We start from the raw sequence: 20,719 nt of genomic DNA, 5'->3' as shown, positions 1-20,719 counted from the left end.
TGTTGCCATCCTATGAGCAGATTTTCTAATATTAAAATATAGATAATAACTTTTTTTTTAAATAAGTATTCGTAATTTTTTTTAAATAAATTTAAGAGTTTATTTTGTATATTTATGATATAGAAAGCTTTATCTGCTGGAAATATTAAACTCAAATCATCTGATAAGATATTGTTAACAAAATATCAATGAAACCTCAAAAATCAGATTTTTTTGAACAAAGATACTTACTACCTTTGTTGCATTAAATAATTTATTTTGTTAAGTATTTTATAGACTTTTTTTATCACACAGGCCAAGAATCGATGACCTATAACTAAATTAACGCGTCACAAATAAACATTGGCGATGAACGATAGCAAGTCGTAAATAAACTTCGATATCTAGATTAATATTAAATACTGATTCGTGAAATAGGACAACAATTAAATTCATACTAACATGGAAATAGCGATGTTTCGGTTCTCCAGTTCCGAGGTAGTCATAGTAAGTAGAATGGGCTTAGTTCACTTTCCTTTCTTCCACTCGCAAGCAATCATTAAGAGATGCGTTTTTTGCTTTCATCATCCAAATTGAAGACTTTTTTCACGAAAACACAATAGGTCAATCATACAACATTGATTCGCGGTGCATCACTGACAGTTGGAAATGTTATCTGTGTCAAAATAAGTTAAGTGTGGTCATAGTTAACATTTTCAATTCTAATATTTTAATTAACGTAAACGTTTAATTAATTCATTTCCACAAAATGAGACTATTTCAAAATGGGTGTGTCATTATGTCGTATAGTTTTATGATGAAAATTTGTTTAAGTTTCTAATTTTGTATTTTTTATATATTGTAGGTACTTGTTATATATATATATTAATTAAGACCTTAATTATTATTTAACACAAAAGTGAAGTGAAATGGTCTAATGAGCATTTATACTTTTGGTTAGGAACATAATTTCGTCATATTCTGTCTAAACTCTTAATGTCAGTGTCAATCTCATCATGACAACAATGTCAATGTGAGACAACACGTGAATTTATTTTGAAAAATAATATTCGATTTAGCTCGAACAGTATGGCTGATGATGCCATATTTGACAAGAAGAAATCACATCGAGCCAAACATGCTGGGAGAAAAGCGGAGAAAAAGAAAAAGAAGAATCAAGTGGATCAATCTAACCTAACTGCGAGGCAAAGAAATCCGAAAGCGTTTGCTATTCAATCAGCCGTTCGGGCTGAAAGACAATTCCGACGCAGAGAAGATGTTATTTCCAAGAAACAGCACATACCTCAAGTAGACAAGACCCCTTTAGACCCGCCACCGATCGTCGTAGCGGTCGTCGGTCCTCCGAGAGTTGGCAAAACAACTCTTATAAATAACCTCATCAAAAGTTTTATTAAAACAAACGTGACTAATACAAATGGGCCCATAACAATAGTAACTTCGAAAAAAAGACGCCTCACTTTGATTGAATGCAACAATGATATTAACTCAATGATTGATATAGCTAAATGCGCCGACCTCGTCCTGCTGCTTTGCGACGCGAGCTTCGGTTTCGAAATGGAAATCTTCGAGTTCTTGAATATATGTCAAGTGCATGGTATGCCCAAAATAATGGGTGTTTTAACTCATCTCGATATGATAAAGAATGCCAAGAAACTTAAAATGACTAAAAAAACATTGAAACATCGGTTCTGGACTGAAGTTTACTCTGGAGCCAAGTTGTTCTACCTCTCTGGTATTCTTCATGGGGAGTATTTGAGAAATGAAATTAAAAATTTATCAAGATTCATATCTGTGATGAAATTTAGACCTCTTAGCTGGAGGATGACTCATGCCTATTTGTTGGCTGATCGACTGGAAGACATCACTAATCAGGAGAATATAAGAAAGGACCCCAAAGTAAACAGGGATGTAGTGCTCTATGGGTATGTCAGGGGAGTACCAATGATGAAAGACTCTGTTGTTCATATAGCAGGTAATTATACCATATTTTTTAAATGAGATATTATTATAATAAAAGCATGTTGTACTTCATATTTAAATAGGTAAATAATAAATAATGATAATTTGATTACATCTACTATAATCTGTATAATAAACTGAGGTCTGTTAGTCTCATTTTTGGTAGAATCTGCATTGAGTCCGATATAGCTTATCAATTATTTTACCTAAACTGATATTATTTCAGTTTATGTCACTCTATTGGTTATTAACTTTGTGGCATACTAAGGATTTGTGGGGGTTTATCTGTAGCCTCCACAATATATATTTATAATAAAGTATTAATATTAAAATAATTATATAAAATCTTTATTAGGAATTTTAAGGAATTTATTTTGTTCTGCAATAAACTAGTCAAACACTTGACTGGCAAATAGTGTTCAATATATCTGAAAAATAATTAAGAGTCTTCATTTCTTTGTTTCCCTGGAGCCTCAAGACCTCTCAATGGCCCTGGGTCTCGGCATAATTCTTTATCAGTTCTACTATCGACTGAATAAGATATCATTAAATAATAAAATTACACTTTTACAAACTTTTTTATAAAATCTACATGTTCTGTTTTTCAGGTGTTGGTGATATGAAGATAAGTGAATTGTCATATTTACCAGATCCCTGCCCACTGCCAAACAGTGAGAAAAAAAGGCACTTGATGGAAAGAGAGAGACAAATATATGCACCTTTCTCAGGTGTAGGTGGCATAGTTTATGATAAAGATGCAGTCTATATTGAACTTAAGGGTTCCCATTCACATAAACAAGAAGACGAAGAAGCAGATGAAAAGAAGGCTTTATTAAAAAATGTTGTAGAAACTACGGAAACAGTTGATGAGCAAATGCAGGAAATTGGTCTAAAACTTTTTAGTGGAGGTGCTGTTATATATCCAGATATGGTCAAGGATGATGAATACTTACAACACAGTAAAACCCAGGATAGTTCTGACGAAAATGAGTCAGGTGATGAAAGTGATTTTGAAAATGATAGTGGTATAGACCAAAGTGAAAAAGAAACCAAGACAAGCTCAAAACTTCCGTGGGATAATAACTCTGGATCAGAAGAAGAAGGTGATGATGATGATGATGATGATGATGATGGTAAACTAAACACGGAAACCAAAGGAAGTAAAAATGAATCAAATTCAGACGACTCAGACTCTGAAAAATCCGAAACCGAAGAGGAAGATTATAATACAAAATGGAAAGAAAAATTAAGTGAAAAAGCTACGATGGCATATTTTGAGCGACAAAAGACTTCTAAGAACATTATGAAACTGGTGTATGGTGATTTTGAAATTGGGAACAAAACAAAGCAGACGAAAGAAAGAGAAGACACTGATGATAGTGATGACGAAGAAATTGGAGGTCTCTTTAAAAAAGTTACGAGCTCTCAGAAAAAGAAACATATGGAGAAGGAACAATTAGATCATGATGAATGTTCATTCTTTTATTCTTTAGACAAACCCAATTTAAGAGATTGGACCAAAGATACATACAAACAGATTATAATCAATAATTTTGTAACTGGTAAGAGATCTGCGGATGAAGATGCTGAGGAACTTTTGCAATTGGATGATGCCAGCGATGGTGATGACGAAATGTATGGAGATTTTGAAGATTTAGAAACAGGTGAAAAGCATGTTAATGCAGAAAAATCAGCGGATGCCTCGAAAGAGGAACTTGGATCTAAACGAAAAGCTGACAATACTAAGTCAGAAATACTTAATAAAAAATTAAAATTAAAGGCTAAGTTTGACGCCGAATACGACAATCCAGATGACCATAGAATCAAAGGAGATCATTCATATTACGAAAGCCTAAAAGCTGAGGCACTAAAGCAATCTGAGTTAAATAAATCAGTTTTCGAAAACTTAGACAATGGTTTAAGAATTGAGGTAGAAGGTTTTAGACCTGGCTTGTATGTTAGAATGCTATTCAAAAATATGCCTTCAGAGTTCGTTACGAACTTCGATTCTAGTTATCCACTTCTTATAGGCGCATTAAACATGGCTGAACAGAACATCGGATTTGTGTCTTGCAAAGTAAAAAAACATAGATGGTATAAGAAAATTCTAAAAACAAATGATCCTCTAATTATATCCCTCGGTTGGCGCCGATTCCAAACATTACCAATATATTCTAAAATCGAGGACGATATGAAATGCAGGTATTTGAAATATACGCCTGAACATGTGACGTGTAATATGCACTTCTACGGTCCGATAACACCACAAAATTCAGGTTTTTTAGCGTTGCAAACCGTCAATAATGCTTCTAATGAAATAAAACAACTGGGATTCAGAATAGCAGCAACGGGTAGTGTTAACGAAATAAATAAATCCACACAGATTATGAAAAAACTAAAACTAGTCGGAACACCTTTAAAAATTTATAAAAAAACAGCTTTCATAAAAGATATGTTTACGACAACTCTTGAAGTTGCGAAATTCGAAGGAGCGAGAGTTAAAACTGTATCCGGTATCAGAGGACAGATTAAAAAAGCTTTAAATAAACCCGAAGGTGCATTCCGCGCCACTTTTGAAGATAAAATACTTATGAGTGATGTTATTTTCTGCAGGACTTGGTTTAAAGTAGATGTCACCAAATTTTACGCGCCTGTAGTTAATCTTTTACTGCCTATCGGTAATAAGAATGCTTGGGAGGGAATGAAAACGAAAGGTCAGCTGAAGCGAGAACGTAATATTAAACATGAGGCAAATAACGATTCAATGTACACTGACATTGTCAGGCAGCCTAAGGTATTTAAGCCGTTAGTAATACCGAAAGCATTACAAAAGGCTTTACCTTACAGGCTAAAACCGAAAGCAAAGACGATGACATTAACGGACACGATTACAAAAGAGAAGTTCTCGAACAGAATAGCTGTCATAAAGAATCCACACGAACAGAAAGTTTCTAATGTTATGAAAATGTTGAAAACTAACTTTGAGAAGAAGAAAGAAGTTCAGAAAGAATTAACGTCAGAGAAAATGAAGAAGTATAAGAAACAACAAGAAGAAGTCGAGTGGCGTAAATTAAAACGGCAAAAGGAGATGAAGAAGAAAATTTGTAGGCATTTAAGTAAAATGTCGAATAAATCGCAGAAACAAATGTGAAACGCTTATTTGTTAAATTTAAAATAAAATAAAAAAAATACAAATTTGTATCGTGTTTGAAATCTACACTAAATAATAAATTAAATTTTGGAAGAAGTAACCAAACCTTATTGGATAATTTTTCAAAAATATTCATTTATAAAATGCCTGGATCGCTTCCTTCTAATATCTATTAAAATACTTGGTAACTTTCAGTACAGTTTTATGATAGATGTTTATCACTCAAAGCATGTCGAATGTTTTTTTTTTTTAATAATGTTGATAATGGAATCAAAGTCAAAGTCAAAAATCTTTATTCAATATAGAAGTGTTTACACTTGCTTATTGATTGTCAAAAATCTACCACCGGTTCGGAATTTAGCACCTCGGACCTGAGAAGAACCGGCAATATTTAAATTGTATGCATATTAGTGATTCTCAATTTAAAGTCAATAACTATATTATAAATACGAATGCACCCGATCAATACTGCTAGGACTGCATCACCTATTTTATCGTTATCAAATGTCAACATGAAAATGCAAATGGAATATGGAGAGGAATCCTACACGTGGGAAGTTATTTTCTCGTATACACTTAGTTATAAATGAACTCATTCCATGTTGTGTTGATCTCTAATTCAGTCATTAAGCCGTTTCGCTATTCAAACTATCTTATTCTCGTATTGTAGGTTGAGCAAATATGAAAATAATAATTACTTAATTTGTTATTTAGGTAGTTTAGACGGTGATAATTTTTTTGGTCAATATCGAATATTTTTCTTCCAAAGTTAAACCCTCACTTTATATCAAATTAATTAAATGTATCTTTTCAATAATTACTTAAATTACATTATCTATGGTCTAGTATACAGTTTAGAATTGAAGAATTCAACTCTTCTTCTTTTCACTTAAATATACGTGACATTGGGCAGAACATTTAGCACATTAGTGGCAATACAGCCAAATGAAAAACTAATAATATTTTATATTAGGAATATTTCAAATTAGTTAATAAAAGTAGTAATTGTCTATAGAATCATCTTAATGTCTTTAGTTAAATGTCGGGTACCCTTAAATTAATTAGCGAGTATTAAAAAAAAACGAGACAAGACTTATGGCAATAATAATAAAGAACTTTGTAATTCTGTCCGCTTTATATGGCACAGACATTGTTAACATTTTTATAAAATATCTGAGGACTTTTGGGGTCGTAAATGAAACAAAGCGCTTAGTATCGTGTAAATTGTATTTACCTCTTATCATAATGCATAACGTATGTCGGCATCGCACGTTCAGTAAATGTCTTTACAAACGTTACATAGTTCAGATTACATTGGTCAAAATAATCACTGCCTACAATAACAATTTCGACATAACGCGATGCCCTGTTGTGTCACGGATACCTGTAACGACGTCATAGGCGAGGGCGGAAAGCGATAACTTACACAAAGCCTGGAATGTTACCGCTCGTACGTCACAGGATGGAATACTGGCGGTACGAATTCAATTAAATACTCTCCACTATACGAAGCTATTTAACACATATGCAAAATTATATACATTCGACAATTTAGTTTCACTAGAATCCTATGATACATTAATTCCTTAATGTGAAGGTAACTTTACTCTTTGGTAGCGCGAGCGTCGCACGAGTGGAATGTCTGAGCCGCGTCCGTCTAGAGTTGGCACTTGTGGAGTTTCGGAGAGCGGGTCCAATACAAAACTGCAGCTACACCGATAAGCTACTATCTAACGAGTAACTTCATATCTCGTAAACACGTTACAGTCGCATATAAAACTTTATGTAGTCGCTATATAAACTTTATATAATATAATGAAACGAATGATGTGTACCAATGATATCGAGACGCCGCGCGTCGGACGCACCTTTGTTCTTCTATAAGTATGCAAACAATATTTTTACTCGTATGTCACGATTTATTAAGCCACCTCTATATTGATATAAAAAGTCATTTACTAATAATAAAAAGGACCCGTGAACGTAAATACACAAAGGATAACATTATGTGTAATTAATAAAAAAGTAATTTAACGCTTAACATTTTTGATTTTCGGTAAATTAGTAACTCACGGGCCCCGACACTGGCGACAAACTTCATCGACAATACTGGACGAATCGAAAACTTATTAAACTCGACATCAAACAAATCGCTCCTAATCAGCTGTGATCACTTCGACGACTAGGTCCGTCGAGTTCGGTTACAATTATTCTAATATCATCCCATCAGACAAGCGAACCACTATCTTTATAATACTGTCACAATTATATACAAGTCACTGGAACTGGAACTCCTGGCGGAAGGCGCCTCCGCCCCTTAACCTTTGCGCTAAATTAAAAAAGTACTAAAAATTGTGATTTTGACAACCGTTAGTGTCATACACGAATGAGGTATTCATTGAAAAAGGTGTAGCTTCGTCGAGTGTTGCCAGCTAGCAATAACTTAAATTGTCTAGTTAATAAATAATTAATTAAGCATAAAATTAATAGAAATAAACTAAACAACTTCGTTTGAACACATCCTAGCTATATATTGCTACATTTCATATCTACTCCATATAAACGCTATTTAGAAACCATATTTACATCGTATTCGCTACTAATAAAGATTCCGTCAAAGTAAAATCGGTTAGCTATATAATTATATACTTTATTTCATTAACTATTGGGATTACAATCGAGCTAAGGACGGCGGAGGAACTGTTGAGTATTGAAGTTCAATTAAAAAAACGTTTTTACCAGAGGTAACATTTTAAGATTACTGTCATCTTGAAATTGTCAGATGTGTCTCGCTCAAAGATTATTGTCAGTTTAGAAATGTAGTCACGTGTCACGACGGCAACAGCACCTCCGCCGAGCCCTAATATTTGCAAATCGCAAACTACACGTCCAACACCATTTGTAAACGCTTAACAAAATATACCATAGCTACGATCCATGTCGCTACAAGGTACTTAATAAAATAGAAGATTATAAAACGATGTAGTAACACTGTACACGAGACTAGTATGTGTGTGCCGTCTGTGCGTAACACTAGCGGGGAGTTATAAATGGATCTACTCTAAGCCGTAAATGCATAAGAATATACTGAACACAAAAATACTGTCAAAACAGTTACGATCCAGAACAGAAGGCAGTTTGGAGATGACAAGAAATAATTATTGTGATCATTTTTCGATTCCGATTATCGTGTCACGTCCACAATACTCTCTGCTCTGAGCACTGTCCAACTTAACAACTTTTAAATAAGCACATTAAGGGTAACATGAAATGTGAAAGAAAATTTCTATAAAGTTTCGTTTTAAGAGATGTATATTACTAAGTACATTAGTTAAAGATTATTATGGGTCGAACAGAGAGGCACACGTTATTCTATGTAAAGCTATATGTACACTGACCTCGGCGAGGCACTTGGTAGACTTATCGTCGCATTCCAACTACCGACTCTGTTACAGTGCAAACCGTCTGCAAAATACTTCAGTTTCAACTTTACAGGATAAACAATGAGGTCGAAAATTTGAGAAGGACGAACGGATAGTTTTGAAAAATTAAAATTTCTTCCTAAACAAATCGGAACGCTTTTTTTTCATCTGTTAATATATCTCGCACGACACACACCGCAGAGCCTTACCTTAGTTTCCTCATTATCAGTAATAATAAATATAATATGGAATACACGTTAAGTACATTGTAAAACTACCCTCGGAGCACTTCCATTAATTAAATATATTATAATATAAAGCGTTACTCTACAACGATTTTTATTCAATAGTTATTATACACAGACGAGAGTTTATTGTAGTAACAACACTTTCTCTTAAAAATCTGGCAACACCTTAGCTTGGAAAAAGATCTGTATTATTCAAATTTGACTAGATAATGGAGAAATGTTAACGTTAATATTTTATTGTCTTGCAAGACCAATTTCAATTTTCATATTGCCTATTTATTGTGTCTAAGCGTGTTGCCATATTACAAAAGGACAACCCGACCACGAACAGTATCAAACTTCATACAATCGGAGACTTACTTCATTTTGCGGTACAATTCCCTATCCGGCGATCATGCACAATCCTACATTAAATAAATTACAATAATAAATAAACCAATATATTTACAATCTTTACTGGCTTCCCGATTGTGAGCTCAATTTACATCAACGAAACTTGTCATAACGTTTTAACTTTACGTTTCCTCAGCAACACATAAAATGATATCTCATCCACATCGAATAATTCTCTGATGGCCATAACCGATAAGAATTCAACCGCGCATGTCATCATCTACACGAACGGCCCGACCTGTTTTCATAGCACGTACGCGTCGCATGTACGCAACCCATGTAAACCCGCAGAGTTCCCCTCGTCACGTGACGTCACGAGCTGGGTGCGTCGGCGGGGGGCGCGGGGGGACGCCTAGTTGATGGTGTGGTGTCAGGAGGGCGGCGCGTGGTCGTGCGGGGGGCGCGGCTTCCGCTCCGTGCCGGTCGCCAGGAGGTTGTTGTACTCCACTTCGAGGATCTGTCGCGCCTGGAACGCAGCATCGTTTCGATCAGGGATAGATTACGGATGCGTCGGAGGAAGGAGTCATACATGAATATGGCTACGATTTTATTTAAATTGTACATTTTTATTCATAAATTAATATGCGGGACATAACATGCGGGGTATTTATGTATGCGTAAGAATAACATAGGCGCTGCCTCGGCACGGCGCGGCCCACCTGCGTGTTCTGCGTGGGGATCTGCAGCGCCAGCGCCATGCTGTTGGCGTCGAAGTTCTCGTCCAGCGCGATGAGCGCGCCGTGCACGCCGCTCTCGGACAGGTTGTTGGCGTACTCCTTGAGGTTGATGGACAGCAGCCAGCGCTGCAGGCGCTCGTTGGTCCACACCAGCACGTCGCGCGCCACCAGCTCGGCCGCGCGGCGCCGCTCGTCCAGCGCGCGCACGGAGTAGCCCACGCGCTTCAGGCACGCCACGCCGAAGTGCAGGGACGTCCTGTGGGCGGGGGGCGTGAGCTATGGCCGGCTGTGGGACGGCCGGGACCGGTCGGTCAGGGGAACGTCGCTTTACCTGTGAAAGCTGTCGACCATCTTCAGCTGAGTCCGAAGATCTCTTTTCGTGAGATGCTCCAGCATCCGAGCGTCCACCAGGCATTCCATAAAAGTCGTTCTATATTGAGGTAGGCCTGAAAGATTATCATTATTTAGTCGATTATTCGAGGTGAATCAGTGCACCGCTTGAATTAGTTTCGGAGTAGGTTTCTGTCGATCGAAGAAATATAACTTCGATCATTTCATGCGCGTCTGTGCGATTGATCGAGCAAAGTGTACTCACCCAGCGAGGGCAGCCACACGTTGCCGATCCACTCGTGGTTCATGTCCCCGAAGGCGAGCGCCGCACACGCCGTTCCGCGGGGCGCCGACGGGGACGTCAGGGACACCATCTCCTGTATAGCCAGCCGCAGCTTCAGCCGGTGCAGGGGGTTGCTGATGCCTGAGGACAGATACCACGGACCAAGGAATGAAAACACCGGCTACCGTGCGTTTTACTTTTTGAGTCCTAGTCTGTCACGGTGAGCTCACCGATCTCCCGCTGGATCTCCTGGTCCGAGAGCGCCGACATGATGGCCCCGGACTTGACGTTGGCGCGGCAGGCGGCCACGTACCAGGCCGGCATGCCGACCCACAGCTCCAGCCACGCCACCACCGTGGGCCCGTTCCACAGCGCGAAGGGCGTGCCGGCGCGCATGGCCTCACCCAGCAGCTCGTGCCGGTAGTCGCGCTCCCTGCACACGGGACGCGGCGTCAGTCGGGTCGCGGGACGCCCGGGGAGGGGTATGAGGGTGGGGGCGGTGAGGCGAGGCTACTCACTTGGTCTTGGTGCGCGCGTAGTCCTGGTGCTGCGGCGGCGCGTGTGCGTGCGCGTCGTCGTCGCCGAGCGCCGCCAGCCCCAACGACGACGCCGACGACAGCGAGCGCGGGCTCTGCCCCTGCGCCATCTGTGGGCGGGACCGCCGGACGTTAGGGGAGCTTCTAGAGGGCAGGTCGGCGGCGACGAGCTGGCGACGATGCCGCAAATCGAGAACTCACCGGCATTCCCGCTTTTTCCTTCTTGCTGAAGAATCTTCCCAGCGAGCTCTTGATACCTCTCTTCTTCTGCTGGTGCATGGAGGCGATGGAAACGGCGGAGGCCGCGGCCGCGACCCCTCTGGGCAGACCTGGGGACGCGCCTCCCCATGCGGCGCTGCTCGATGCCACGACCCCACCCAGGGATTCCTGGCTCGAGCTGGGAAAATGCCAATATTTTTTTATCTAGTAATCAGAAAATCGGCGAAAGATGAACCAGCCGAAAGAGTAAACGGCACCAGTCGTAAGATTCAAACGATTCGCCTTTAAGTTCACCGATATTTCTTTTCAGTGTAACCGTACGAAGCTCTCTTATACCTCATAACTAACCCTTCAACCAGTTCATCCATCTGCCGTCATAGGAGGATATCACAATTTTTTTTTCATTCGGTCCATCAGTCCTAGAGTAGTAAAAATTTTACTTTTAATATATATAAAATATGAGTACCATTAAATCTTTAATTTGTTACCAATCTTGATTAGCGCATCACCTACATATTAAAAACAAGAATTAGCTAACTGGTGGAGCTTACTTAAGCACACATATCACAGGTATAATAATTTCTCTAGTAGTATTACAATTGCACGCAATTTTGTCAATCATCCTTCCCAATGTCAAAAATATATCTGACCGGTTTGAATCCTAGTAATAATATAAATAGAAATGTTTTTTCGGCCACCTGATTGTAAGTGGTCATCACAGCCCAGAGACTGACTCTGCAATAACTCTCACGCAAGTGAGAACTGAGATCCCTTGAGCATTAGTTACACTGGCTCACTCAACTTTCAAACCGGCACACAACAATACTTAATCCTTAACACCAACTAAACATTTTATACCAACCACCAACCACCAACCAAATGACGCTAAAACGGATAGACGGATTTGGATGAAATTTGGAGTAAAGATAGCTTACACTTTTAACATCTTGGCCTAGTACCTGCTTCAGATCACACGTGGGCGGAATCTAGTATGAAAATAAAATCTATGAGTTGTTTGACAATGTAACTAAGTGAGCATCACCGTTCAGTTACAAAACAGTTGCTGACTAGACCGCTCCCTATGTTATTAATGCTTCTAAAAAAACCCTCCAATCAAACGCAGGTAGGTGTCACCACAAAATGTTGCTACTTTTGCTAACCTAATTTATAGTAATTACGGAATGTGTACCGGTACTACCACTCTTACAGAAACTGATCAGTAATACTGTATGCAATAGAAATTATTAATTGCATAATGTTGGAATGGTAATTTAAGTAGTGAAATAGTTATATCACGGCTTCGAGAATCCTGTGACATATGTATGTATAAAATATACGAAGCAGAGAAAGAACTATAAATTATCACAAAAGAGAAAAATATCTGCATTTTCAGTATGAAACGAATCAATATTTTTAGCATTTGAATCATCTTTTGTCTAGCGCTGATAATGGAATTACTATGGATAATATTGATGCCAATTTAAGCCGCTACAGGGAACACCACACCATACAAAAATTTCCACATACCGTTAACACAGTTTAAGTCCAAATATTATTCTTGGAAATATGAAAATACCATCCTTAGTAATTCCATCCATTTATTTTTATATCAACAACATTCAAACATTCTAGAAAAATATATATATATGTTGTTTAATATATATATAAAAATAATTCATTTTAATGTACAAGTTAAACTTTACATAGCATATATCTTTCAATAAATATCTATGAATATATTTCATTTTTTAATTAATTTATAAAGCTTATCAAATATAGTAAAGTATTTTACATTTATTATTATTTAAAGCTTATTGGATTAATCTATTATATAATATATATAAACAAATTTTCCTTTAAGCCATTGTGTCCGGTTAGGTAACTCATGTAATATTCAAAATAGTAAGTGACTGAAAAAGTTTTTAAATATTATATATATTTTCAATATTATATGGCGGACAGCCTCGTCTAAGGCACAGTGCAGGGAAGGCAGTATGATGAAGTCTTAAGAAATATAAAATTATATTAGGCACCTTTAGCTCTTTATTTATTGACATTTAAATTTAGTTTACTATTTTTTTCATAACGCAATATTTCATGAAGATCACTAATAATAATAGATATTGACAGTTTTGTGAGAATCGACTCAGCTTCATTCTCATTTAAAAAAAAGAAATCTAGACAGCAAGTGTTGATCTAGTTTGATATAATACTTGATCATATGCCGTATGAATTTAAAATTCTCTTTGACTAAAGTTACTCAGGGGTTTCAGTCGGGCAACATACAAACACCAAATATATAAATCAAAATATTCATAAAATCTCAAGATATATTTTATACCTCATATATAACTCGCGGAGGAACTCGGGTGATGGAGTAAATAATTATTCAATATATCATACAGCTTAGACTTCAAACAGAGCCTGTGGGGCGCATAATTGAACAAGTTGTCGGAGCAGTCGCACCAGCCGCCCGCCAGGCGGGCCGACAGGCTCCGCCTGGGCGGGGACGCGGGTGGAGTTCGAACACGGCTAGGTCTAAAGTTAGGAACCGACGAACACCTGTGTATGGGGATCCTCGCGAGGCTCCCCGACATCATCGACGTCCTGGGCGGCATGGAAAAAATCACGAGCACCGCATTAAACTCTCGAATCTCCCACGAATGCCATCCGCGTAAAGGCACACAACTCACGAGTCGTAGGGCGCCTGGTAGTGCGTGCGCAGGCGGTCGCGCTCGGCGTGCAGCGCCCGCGCCGCGCGCTCCAGGCGCAGCGCGCGCGCGCCCGCCGCGCCGCCCGCCGCCTCGCCCGCCTCGCCCGCCGCGCCCGCCGCGCCCGCCGCGCCCGCGTCCTCGCACAGCTGCAGCTGCAAGGGAGTCGAGTGAGCGTGCGTCGGGTGCGAGTCGGCCCGAACGAAAAAAACGGTGGTAAATAAAAGGGGATCCTCCATGGAGCTCGACGTGAAAGCGAAATACTCGAACGCTGGTACGTCCTCTAGCATTACAAAGCGAGATCTGCGGTGAGACGGCTCTACGATCTCTCACTCGAAAGCGTAGGCTACTGGCGAGGGTCGCGGATCGCCCCCGGCTCGGGCGGGCCGCGACGACGACGCCGCCGAGTCCGGAGGGGCTCTGCGTCCGGATGGAGGGGATACGGTTGCATTTTTGGCGTGCGCTGCTGGGCGGGGAGGGGCCCCGGATCGGTCGGCGGGGTCGAGGGAAAAGGCAAAATCAATCGCGAGGCGAGGTTGCAAATGCGGCCGGTCGCTGACCGGGGGGAGTGCGGGTGTCGGGGTGCGGGCGGGGGACCGACCTGGCTGGAGGGCAGGCTCTCGGAGGCGGGCGCGGCGCGGTAGTGCGCGTGCGCCGGAGACATGGAGGCCGGCGCCTGCCCCACACAAGTATACGGTTAGCTGGCTCGCTCACGACGAGACTGTATTAGGGCTTGCCGTACGAGGCGGCTCTACCTTGTGACGGTTCGTATCTGTGTGTAGGTGAGCCCGCACGGAACACATGCCACAATAGTATTTATGCCTTTGAAGCAAATTACAATTTTTGATTTTTTATTTTCTTAAAAACAAGTTGAGATTCATGTAAACCCAGTGGGTCGGGTTACGTTAGTATGTTCCACATTAAGCCAAATTTTAGATAGTCCTTGAAACACAGCAATAATAAATAATGTCAATCCCATTTTAATAATATATCAGTTTCATTGCATGTTTCATAGGTAGCATAGGTTTTTGCGATTAATTCTGAAGTATCAAAGTAACATAAGATTCATGGTTTCCACGGCAGTGTTTTGAAGTGTGGAATGGTGTGGTGTGGTGGTACTCACGGTGTGGTACTTGTGGTGGTTGGGCCTGGAGGGTGAGGCGGCGGGGGGCGGAGACTCGGCCCGGCGCGACACCACGTTCATGTGCTCGTAGCTGCCCACCTGCTGGTCACGACGCGTTAGTGTGGGGCTGGCGAGGGGAGGGGGGGGGGGGTGTCGGTCGGGGGGCGACGCTACTGACCCTGGACTCCAGCTCCTCCGCGCGCGCCTCCGTGCTCTGCTTCTCCTCCTGTATGAGGCGTATCTCCGTGTTGATGGCGTCCAGCTGTTCCTGCAGCATGAGCGCGAGGGCCGCGGCGTCCGTGTGTCCGCCCTCAGCGCCTTCTGACTCGTCGTTCTGAACAAGTATTTAATGATCAATACTTCATTAGTGTGGTTGTTAAATATGTAAATAATAGGCTAACTTTCCTCGACGAGCTTATAATATTTCTTCGAACACAAAATTATTTATAAAACGAAGAGTATATTTATAAGTTATATTTTTTAACCTGTTTGTACAGAAATCAAATATAGAAATATTTCAAGCATTATATAAAATAATGTACTTCCTTACGTTTAATCAACACACTAGATATTTTAAATCGACGAGACTACTCGTAAAACTATAAACTGTGAATCACTTCTAAAAAATGTACAATATAAAATAAAAAAATGGTATACAATGATTGAAAAAGAGGCTGGCGAGTGCGTGCGTACCTCTGCGTCGCTAGACACGTCGAAGGCCTGCACGCCGGCCAGCACGTGCGCCTGCTGCAGCTTCTCCCACGACCCGTCCAGCTAGAACGATTCACGTGAGCGGGTTACAACGCTAGTGACCGAGTGAACGATTTTGAGAGAGTATGATCTAAAAGTGCATTCAAATAAAAATAAATTGTGTCGTTATAATTGGCCCATATGCGCGCCGGTGATCAACCAATTAAGTCAAAAAATTAATTCTATGCAAACTTTAATTACTACATCCGTATTTTTGCCTGATGTCTTTCGACATCTGAACCTCATCAGAGATACTATTGTTTTTTAGAAAAGAATGATGATATCATCAGCGACTTGCCATCTCGTGTTCGTCCTCGAGGATAAGGTGAGTCGGTTATATCATCCATATAGATAAGTAAGAGAAATGGACCAAGAACATGTCCCACTGGGACTCCCTACTCCACTGCTACCGGATACGGACACTTGGCCACACGGGCGCGGCGGGCTCACCTTGGGCTGGAAGTGCGCGTGCGGCGGCGGCGCGGCGGGCGACAGCGAGCGCGTCAGCGCGTCCGTCTGCTGGATGTTGAAGGCGATCTCCGCCTGCAGCATCTGCCGCTTCAGCTGCAATCGGTGCAACGTTTGAGAAATACGGCCGCAGTGGGCTCGCCTAGTAGCTAATTTGGAGGCTGAACGTTTGTGTCGCATCGCCGCGAAATAAACCAATGAATCTGAATTATGATACTCTGACCGTTCTGACTTTTTACAAGCGCGATGGTTTAGGTTCGACCGATGAGAGACGATGGCATCATGTACGAACAATATGGATCGAATGTCCCTTTACAAAAATACTACGGATGATTTTTGATTATATTTCTTAAAACGATCGAATCGTTGAGGAAAGATGAGAGCGTTTGAAAGACTGGTATCACTCTTCATCCGTCTCTCCGTCAGCCTCACCTGCTCCGTCTCCATCCTCCACTTGGCCAGCTCCTTCAGTATCTCCGCCTTCTCTGAGAGCAGCTCGTCTGCGTACTTCCGCGTCTTCTCCAACTCCTGAGTGAGCGCGTTCTTTTCGTCCAGTGAGTGCATTCTCTCTTTGAGATGAACTTGCAATCTGAAGTAGAGTACCATAAACATGTAAAAACTGCATAAAAATTTCAAAGCTATGATACGTTCATAATAATTAATTTATTTTTAAAAGGCCTTTTTAGGTTATATCTGTCGAGAGATTCTAAATAGAAGTGCAAGTTTAGAGAATTAGGAATGTTCACACTCCCGGACCTCGGAACGTGCTTACGTAAAGTCACGGGGAATTCGCCAGTCGAGTCGTTCCGTCCCATCAGATAATGAGAGACAGGGACGCAAAGACTCGTGCACTATAACATATTTTGCACATTTTATTTTTTGACTAGGTTCGTCATAGATCGATCGGTCAATCCGGAGGATTATTATTAATAATGGAAGACATAATAATTACACAGTTTACGTGATGTTGAGCACATTATAGCAGAAGTCGTAAGTGACATCGTCCGACTACCTGTCATTTGACTCGGAGAGCAGTTTGTCCACCGTGGCCGATAGCCGAGTATTGTGCTCCTCGTTCATCCGCAACCGCTGGTTGAGTCTCATTAGCTCCGCGTTCTTCTCTTCCACGTTCGCCTCTAACCTTTGGATGCGGTCTTCAGCCGAGCCGTGTCTTTCTTGAGCCTAGAAAAATAGAAAAATATTATTAAAATTTAAACACAGATTCATTAAATTTAAATTTAATTTTAATTTGATATAACTCTCCAATCTCCAATGTATCGTGTAGAAATTTCTAGAAACATTAATTTACCAGCAACCATCGTTATCTATTCTCATTAACAAAAACTACAGTTAGTACCCACCGTCTCCATTCTACGCCAAAGCACATGACAGATGAAAGTGAGCCTAAAGGACTTACGTTACAGTACATATTGCCTTACCTGGCTGAGCGCTTCCATTCTCGCTTTAAGCTGCTCCTCCATTTCTGGCAACGAAGACATCTGAGCCAACTTTTGCGTGGAGAGTTCCAACTTCTCCTCGATGGCCGCGATCTTCTCTTCTTGCAGCTGAAATATTTAAAGAGTAATGACGATGTGATGGTCACGTGGCAATGTCGTATGGTTTGCGTCTATTTACTCTAACGACTTCAAGTTATGTGTTGGGCAACGTGTGACGTGTACTGTTCATGCAAGTGCGAATTAAACCAAAACGGGATTTGATTTTAGTAATATTAGTGTCAGTTAGTAAAAGCTACATTATATCGATTGCTTTGGTTGCTATAAATATATTATAATCTTGGTTAATTTTAATGTTATTTATTCTAATAATCTAATTCATCCTCATTATAAAAACACAAATAAAACATAAAATCAAAAACATCACACGACACATGAACCAAAATAACGTTATGGTTAGATGTAATGATACGACCGAGGTGATCTGTTCTCGCTGTGCTGACATACCTTGAGCTGGGCCTGTTTGTGCTGCAGTTCCTGCTCCAACTTCTCGTTGAGGTCGTGCAGGGACGTGGACTCGCGTTGAGCGTTCAAGTATCGCTTCTCAAGAGTTGCTATCCTTTCCTCCTGCAAAAAACCGAAAGTATTCTTCAAATAGCTATATAACAAAATTGTTCACACCGGCCTGACTGCGTGTTCGAACACACCGTACTGCACTTACCTTTGCCGAACAGAAAAGCTACAATTTCAAATATAATGCACTTCGAATGCACATGCCTCATTTGTTTTTTTTAATGAATATCGTAAGCGATGTTTAAAATAATCAATAGAAATGGGTTAATAACCTGGTCTTCCTTTTGAGCCACGTTTTCTCTCAGGTCGCGTTGTAACTTAGCGCACTCGTCTTGCTTTTTCGCTAATTCTTTTTCACCCTTCGTCAGTCTATCTTCCAACTCGGTCACTTTATTGTTAAGCTCCGCAACGCGACGCTGCCACGAGCTTAGTTCCGCTGACTGAGAATTTAAACACTTGTTAGTTATATGATAAAACGCCTAGAAGAAAATATGTGCTGTGATTGAAAGGACTATGGATGATTTATGATTAATATTTTGGGTTAATTGCGTAGGGGATTGTGGCATTAGTTTTAAACTTGAAAATCATCCAAGGCTAAAACTTCAATAAGTCGCCATTTAATAAATAATATCACGCAAGATCAACGGGTTAATTTAAATGCGATGATATTATCGAATGTTGCTAATTTAAATCTGGTCAGGTGATTTTCAAATTTATTCGTGTTGTATGGTGTATGAGTTTACAAAATAACTAAAATATCCCACGGGACAATTGTGTAACTATATAAGATTTTAAATTAACATGGCTATTTTTATTGCTATAAGTATTTGAAACGGGGTTCTCGTGAACAAGACATTCGTAGATAATGTCGAAATATCGAGTTCCACCAAGTAAAAATAAAAAACATGGTAAATATCCCGTTTCAAATACTTATAGTAATTGTGTAACTATTTTTGATGATATTAGAAAAGCCGCCAAGAAGCGGAACATGTGTTCTACTACAGATTATTAGTATGCATTAATAAATATACATGCTTAATGTACAGACAACAAGTTTATTAGAAATTTTTATGATGGCTTTTAGACAATTCAAAACAAACAGCAGGCTATTCTGTAACAATAAAATTGAAATTCACCGCAGAATACGACTGTGTTACATCAGAAAGTGAAAGGTAATATTCACTCTAATAAAAAGAACATCTAGAGGCATCAATATTGGTCACCGTAAGTCGGTTTTCAACAAGTGATTTGTTACAGAATAACGCTACGGGTATTCTAAAAGCACAATTCAATAACGTAAAGCGTATTTATATTATTGTTAGTTTGTGTACATGCGACTGTTTTAGAAACAATAAAAAATACGAAATCAGGAACATAATGATGATGAATAAGAATATTCAAAATGCGGCAACATTTAAGTATTATTATTATGAACGTGCAGATGCGAAATTCTAGTAACACATGCGTCGAAAATTAGAAGTGATGTATTTCAACAACTTTAAAAATATCTCTAATTATATTTTTACCCGACTACAGCGCAACCACAATGGTTAGAGACTGTAGTTTGAATGTTTGTTTTGGGAATACTATGGTTTAAGAAAGTACTTTGCTTAGGGCTGATTGTTTTGTATTTTAGTTGCCAACTTCACTACAATCTTGTATGAGCGAGAAACACGCATTTGGTATGTGTGTTAGAAAAGAACGGCAAATGCTTACAAATTTGTTTATTTGACATTTAAACGACCTAGACGATATTTTCCGTAGAGCATCTATCTAGTTTTTTCCTTTCTCGTCAAATCTTATTTGTGGAGATTTTGTATTTTGGTTTTTGGTCTTCGGTATCGTTTCGATAATAATAGACTCAAAGAATTAAAATACTACTCTCGTTACTCTAGTCGACAAGACAATATAATAAAGACTGATGCGGTCACTTAAAACGATAAGGATGCGGCTTGGAAGATTATTGAGTGTTCTTTTAACTTGAACAGTAATCGAACCGAATATTAAAACACATGGAATACATTAAAGTTTGAAGGTATAAATAATGTATCAAAAACAAGTTTGTTGTACAATGACCGGAGATAATCTGGTCATCAATAATGTACGAAAATGTACATAATTTGAAACGTTACTTTGGAAAAATAAGAAAAAATCTCAAACTAAAATTCAATGGATTTAGTTCTATCTACTGTGTAGACGTTTATTTGAACGTCAAAGAGGCTGACAAATTCATTTCTGTTAGTAGCGTTATTGACCAAATAGAGCCTGACGGTCTGACGATTACAGTACTATCTAACTGTTTATCTGAGGATTGAAAATGGACCCTCAGTCAATTGGTTACATCTCTTACATCTGTATTGACGAACAATTCTTTGATGCACTGCGAGTCCTCATATGCATAATGCATTAAGCAAAAGATATG

At 39.6% G+C, this 20,719-nt stretch overlaps 3 protein-coding genes across 7 annotated transcripts in view; 1 reads left to right on the top strand and 2 right to left on the bottom strand.

The window, feature by feature from the left end:
- The window catches only part of LOC113395320 (protein Aster-B-like), a 34,970-nt gene extending 34,293 nt beyond the window's left edge, over positions 1 to 677 (bottom strand). Inside the window, exon 1 of the mRNA XM_064216184.1 lies at positions 442 to 677. Coding sequence (XP_064072254.1) covers positions 442 to 485 — 44 coding nt within the window. The 5' untranslated portion in view covers positions 486 to 677. The remainder of the gene's footprint in view (positions 1 to 441) is intronic.
- Positions 678 to 1,000: 323 nt separating this feature from the next.
- On the top strand, positions 1,001 to 5,134 carry LOC113395294 (ribosome biogenesis protein BMS1 homolog). The gene is made up of 2 exons (XM_026632863.2): positions 1,001 to 1,972; positions 2,568 to 5,134. Exons 1-2 carry the CDS (start codon positions 1,069 to 1,071, stop codon positions 5,108 to 5,110), a joined length of 3,447 nt encoding a protein of 1,148 aa, XP_026488648.2. The 5' UTR covers positions 1,001 to 1,068; the 3' UTR covers positions 5,111 to 5,134.
- A 1,185-nt stretch (positions 5,135 to 6,319) lies between these two features.
- Positions 6,320 to 20,719, bottom strand: part of LOC113395337 (liprin-alpha-1) — a 145,198-nt gene continuing 130,798 nt past the window's right edge. For 2 of the 5 annotated variants that reach the window (XM_064216224.1, XM_064216227.1), the window contains 19 exons: positions 18,570 to 18,737; positions 18,232 to 18,351; positions 17,710 to 17,835; positions 17,283 to 17,452; positions 16,703 to 16,859; positions 16,253 to 16,366; positions 15,746 to 15,826; positions 15,231 to 15,386; positions 15,053 to 15,151; positions 14,531 to 14,605; positions 13,912 to 14,084; positions 13,781 to 13,825; positions 11,201 to 11,396; positions 10,982 to 11,109; positions 10,694 to 10,896; positions 10,446 to 10,604; positions 10,182 to 10,296; positions 9,833 to 10,106; positions 6,320 to 9,639 (listed from right to left, as the gene is read on the bottom strand). In XM_064216224.1, the coding sequence (XP_064072294.1) occupies positions 9,544 to 9,639; positions 9,833 to 10,106; positions 10,182 to 10,296; positions 10,446 to 10,604; positions 10,694 to 10,896; positions 10,982 to 11,109; positions 11,201 to 11,396; positions 13,781 to 13,825; positions 13,912 to 14,084; positions 14,531 to 14,605; positions 15,053 to 15,151; positions 15,231 to 15,386; positions 15,746 to 15,826; positions 16,253 to 16,366; positions 16,703 to 16,859; positions 17,283 to 17,452; positions 17,710 to 17,835; positions 18,232 to 18,351; positions 18,570 to 18,737 (2,655 nt within the window). In that variant the 3' untranslated portion in view covers positions 6,320 to 9,543. The remainder of the gene's footprint in view (positions 9,640 to 9,832; positions 10,107 to 10,181; positions 10,297 to 10,445; positions 10,605 to 10,693; positions 10,897 to 10,981; positions 11,110 to 11,200; positions 11,397 to 13,780; positions 13,826 to 13,911; positions 14,085 to 14,530; positions 14,606 to 15,052; positions 15,152 to 15,230; positions 15,387 to 15,745; positions 15,827 to 16,252; positions 16,367 to 16,702; positions 16,860 to 17,282; positions 17,453 to 17,709; positions 17,836 to 18,231; positions 18,352 to 18,569; positions 18,738 to 20,719) is intronic. The other 3 variants (XM_064216226.1, XM_064216228.1, XM_064216229.1) reach the window with 3 other exon arrangements.

The sequence above is a fragment of the Vanessa tameamea genome, chromosome 11, assembly GCF_037043105.1.
Source record: "Vanessa tameamea isolate UH-Manoa-2023 chromosome 11, ilVanTame1 primary haplotype, whole genome shotgun sequence".
Classification (NCBI taxonomy): Eukaryota; Metazoa; Arthropoda; class Insecta; order Lepidoptera; family Nymphalidae; genus Vanessa; species Vanessa tameamea.
This window is presented reverse-complemented; position numbering and strand designations above follow the sequence as displayed.

Excerpts from the sequence above, each read along its gene's own strand:
- LOC113395294 (XM_026632863.2), top strand. The coding sequence starts at position 1,069 with ATGGCTGATGATGCCATATTTGACAAGAAGAAATCACATCGAGCCAAA. Across the intron at positions 1,973-2,567 it reads CTCTGTTGTTCATATAGCAG|GTGTTGGTGATATGAAGATA; the intron begins GTAATTATACCA and ends TCTGTTTTTCAG.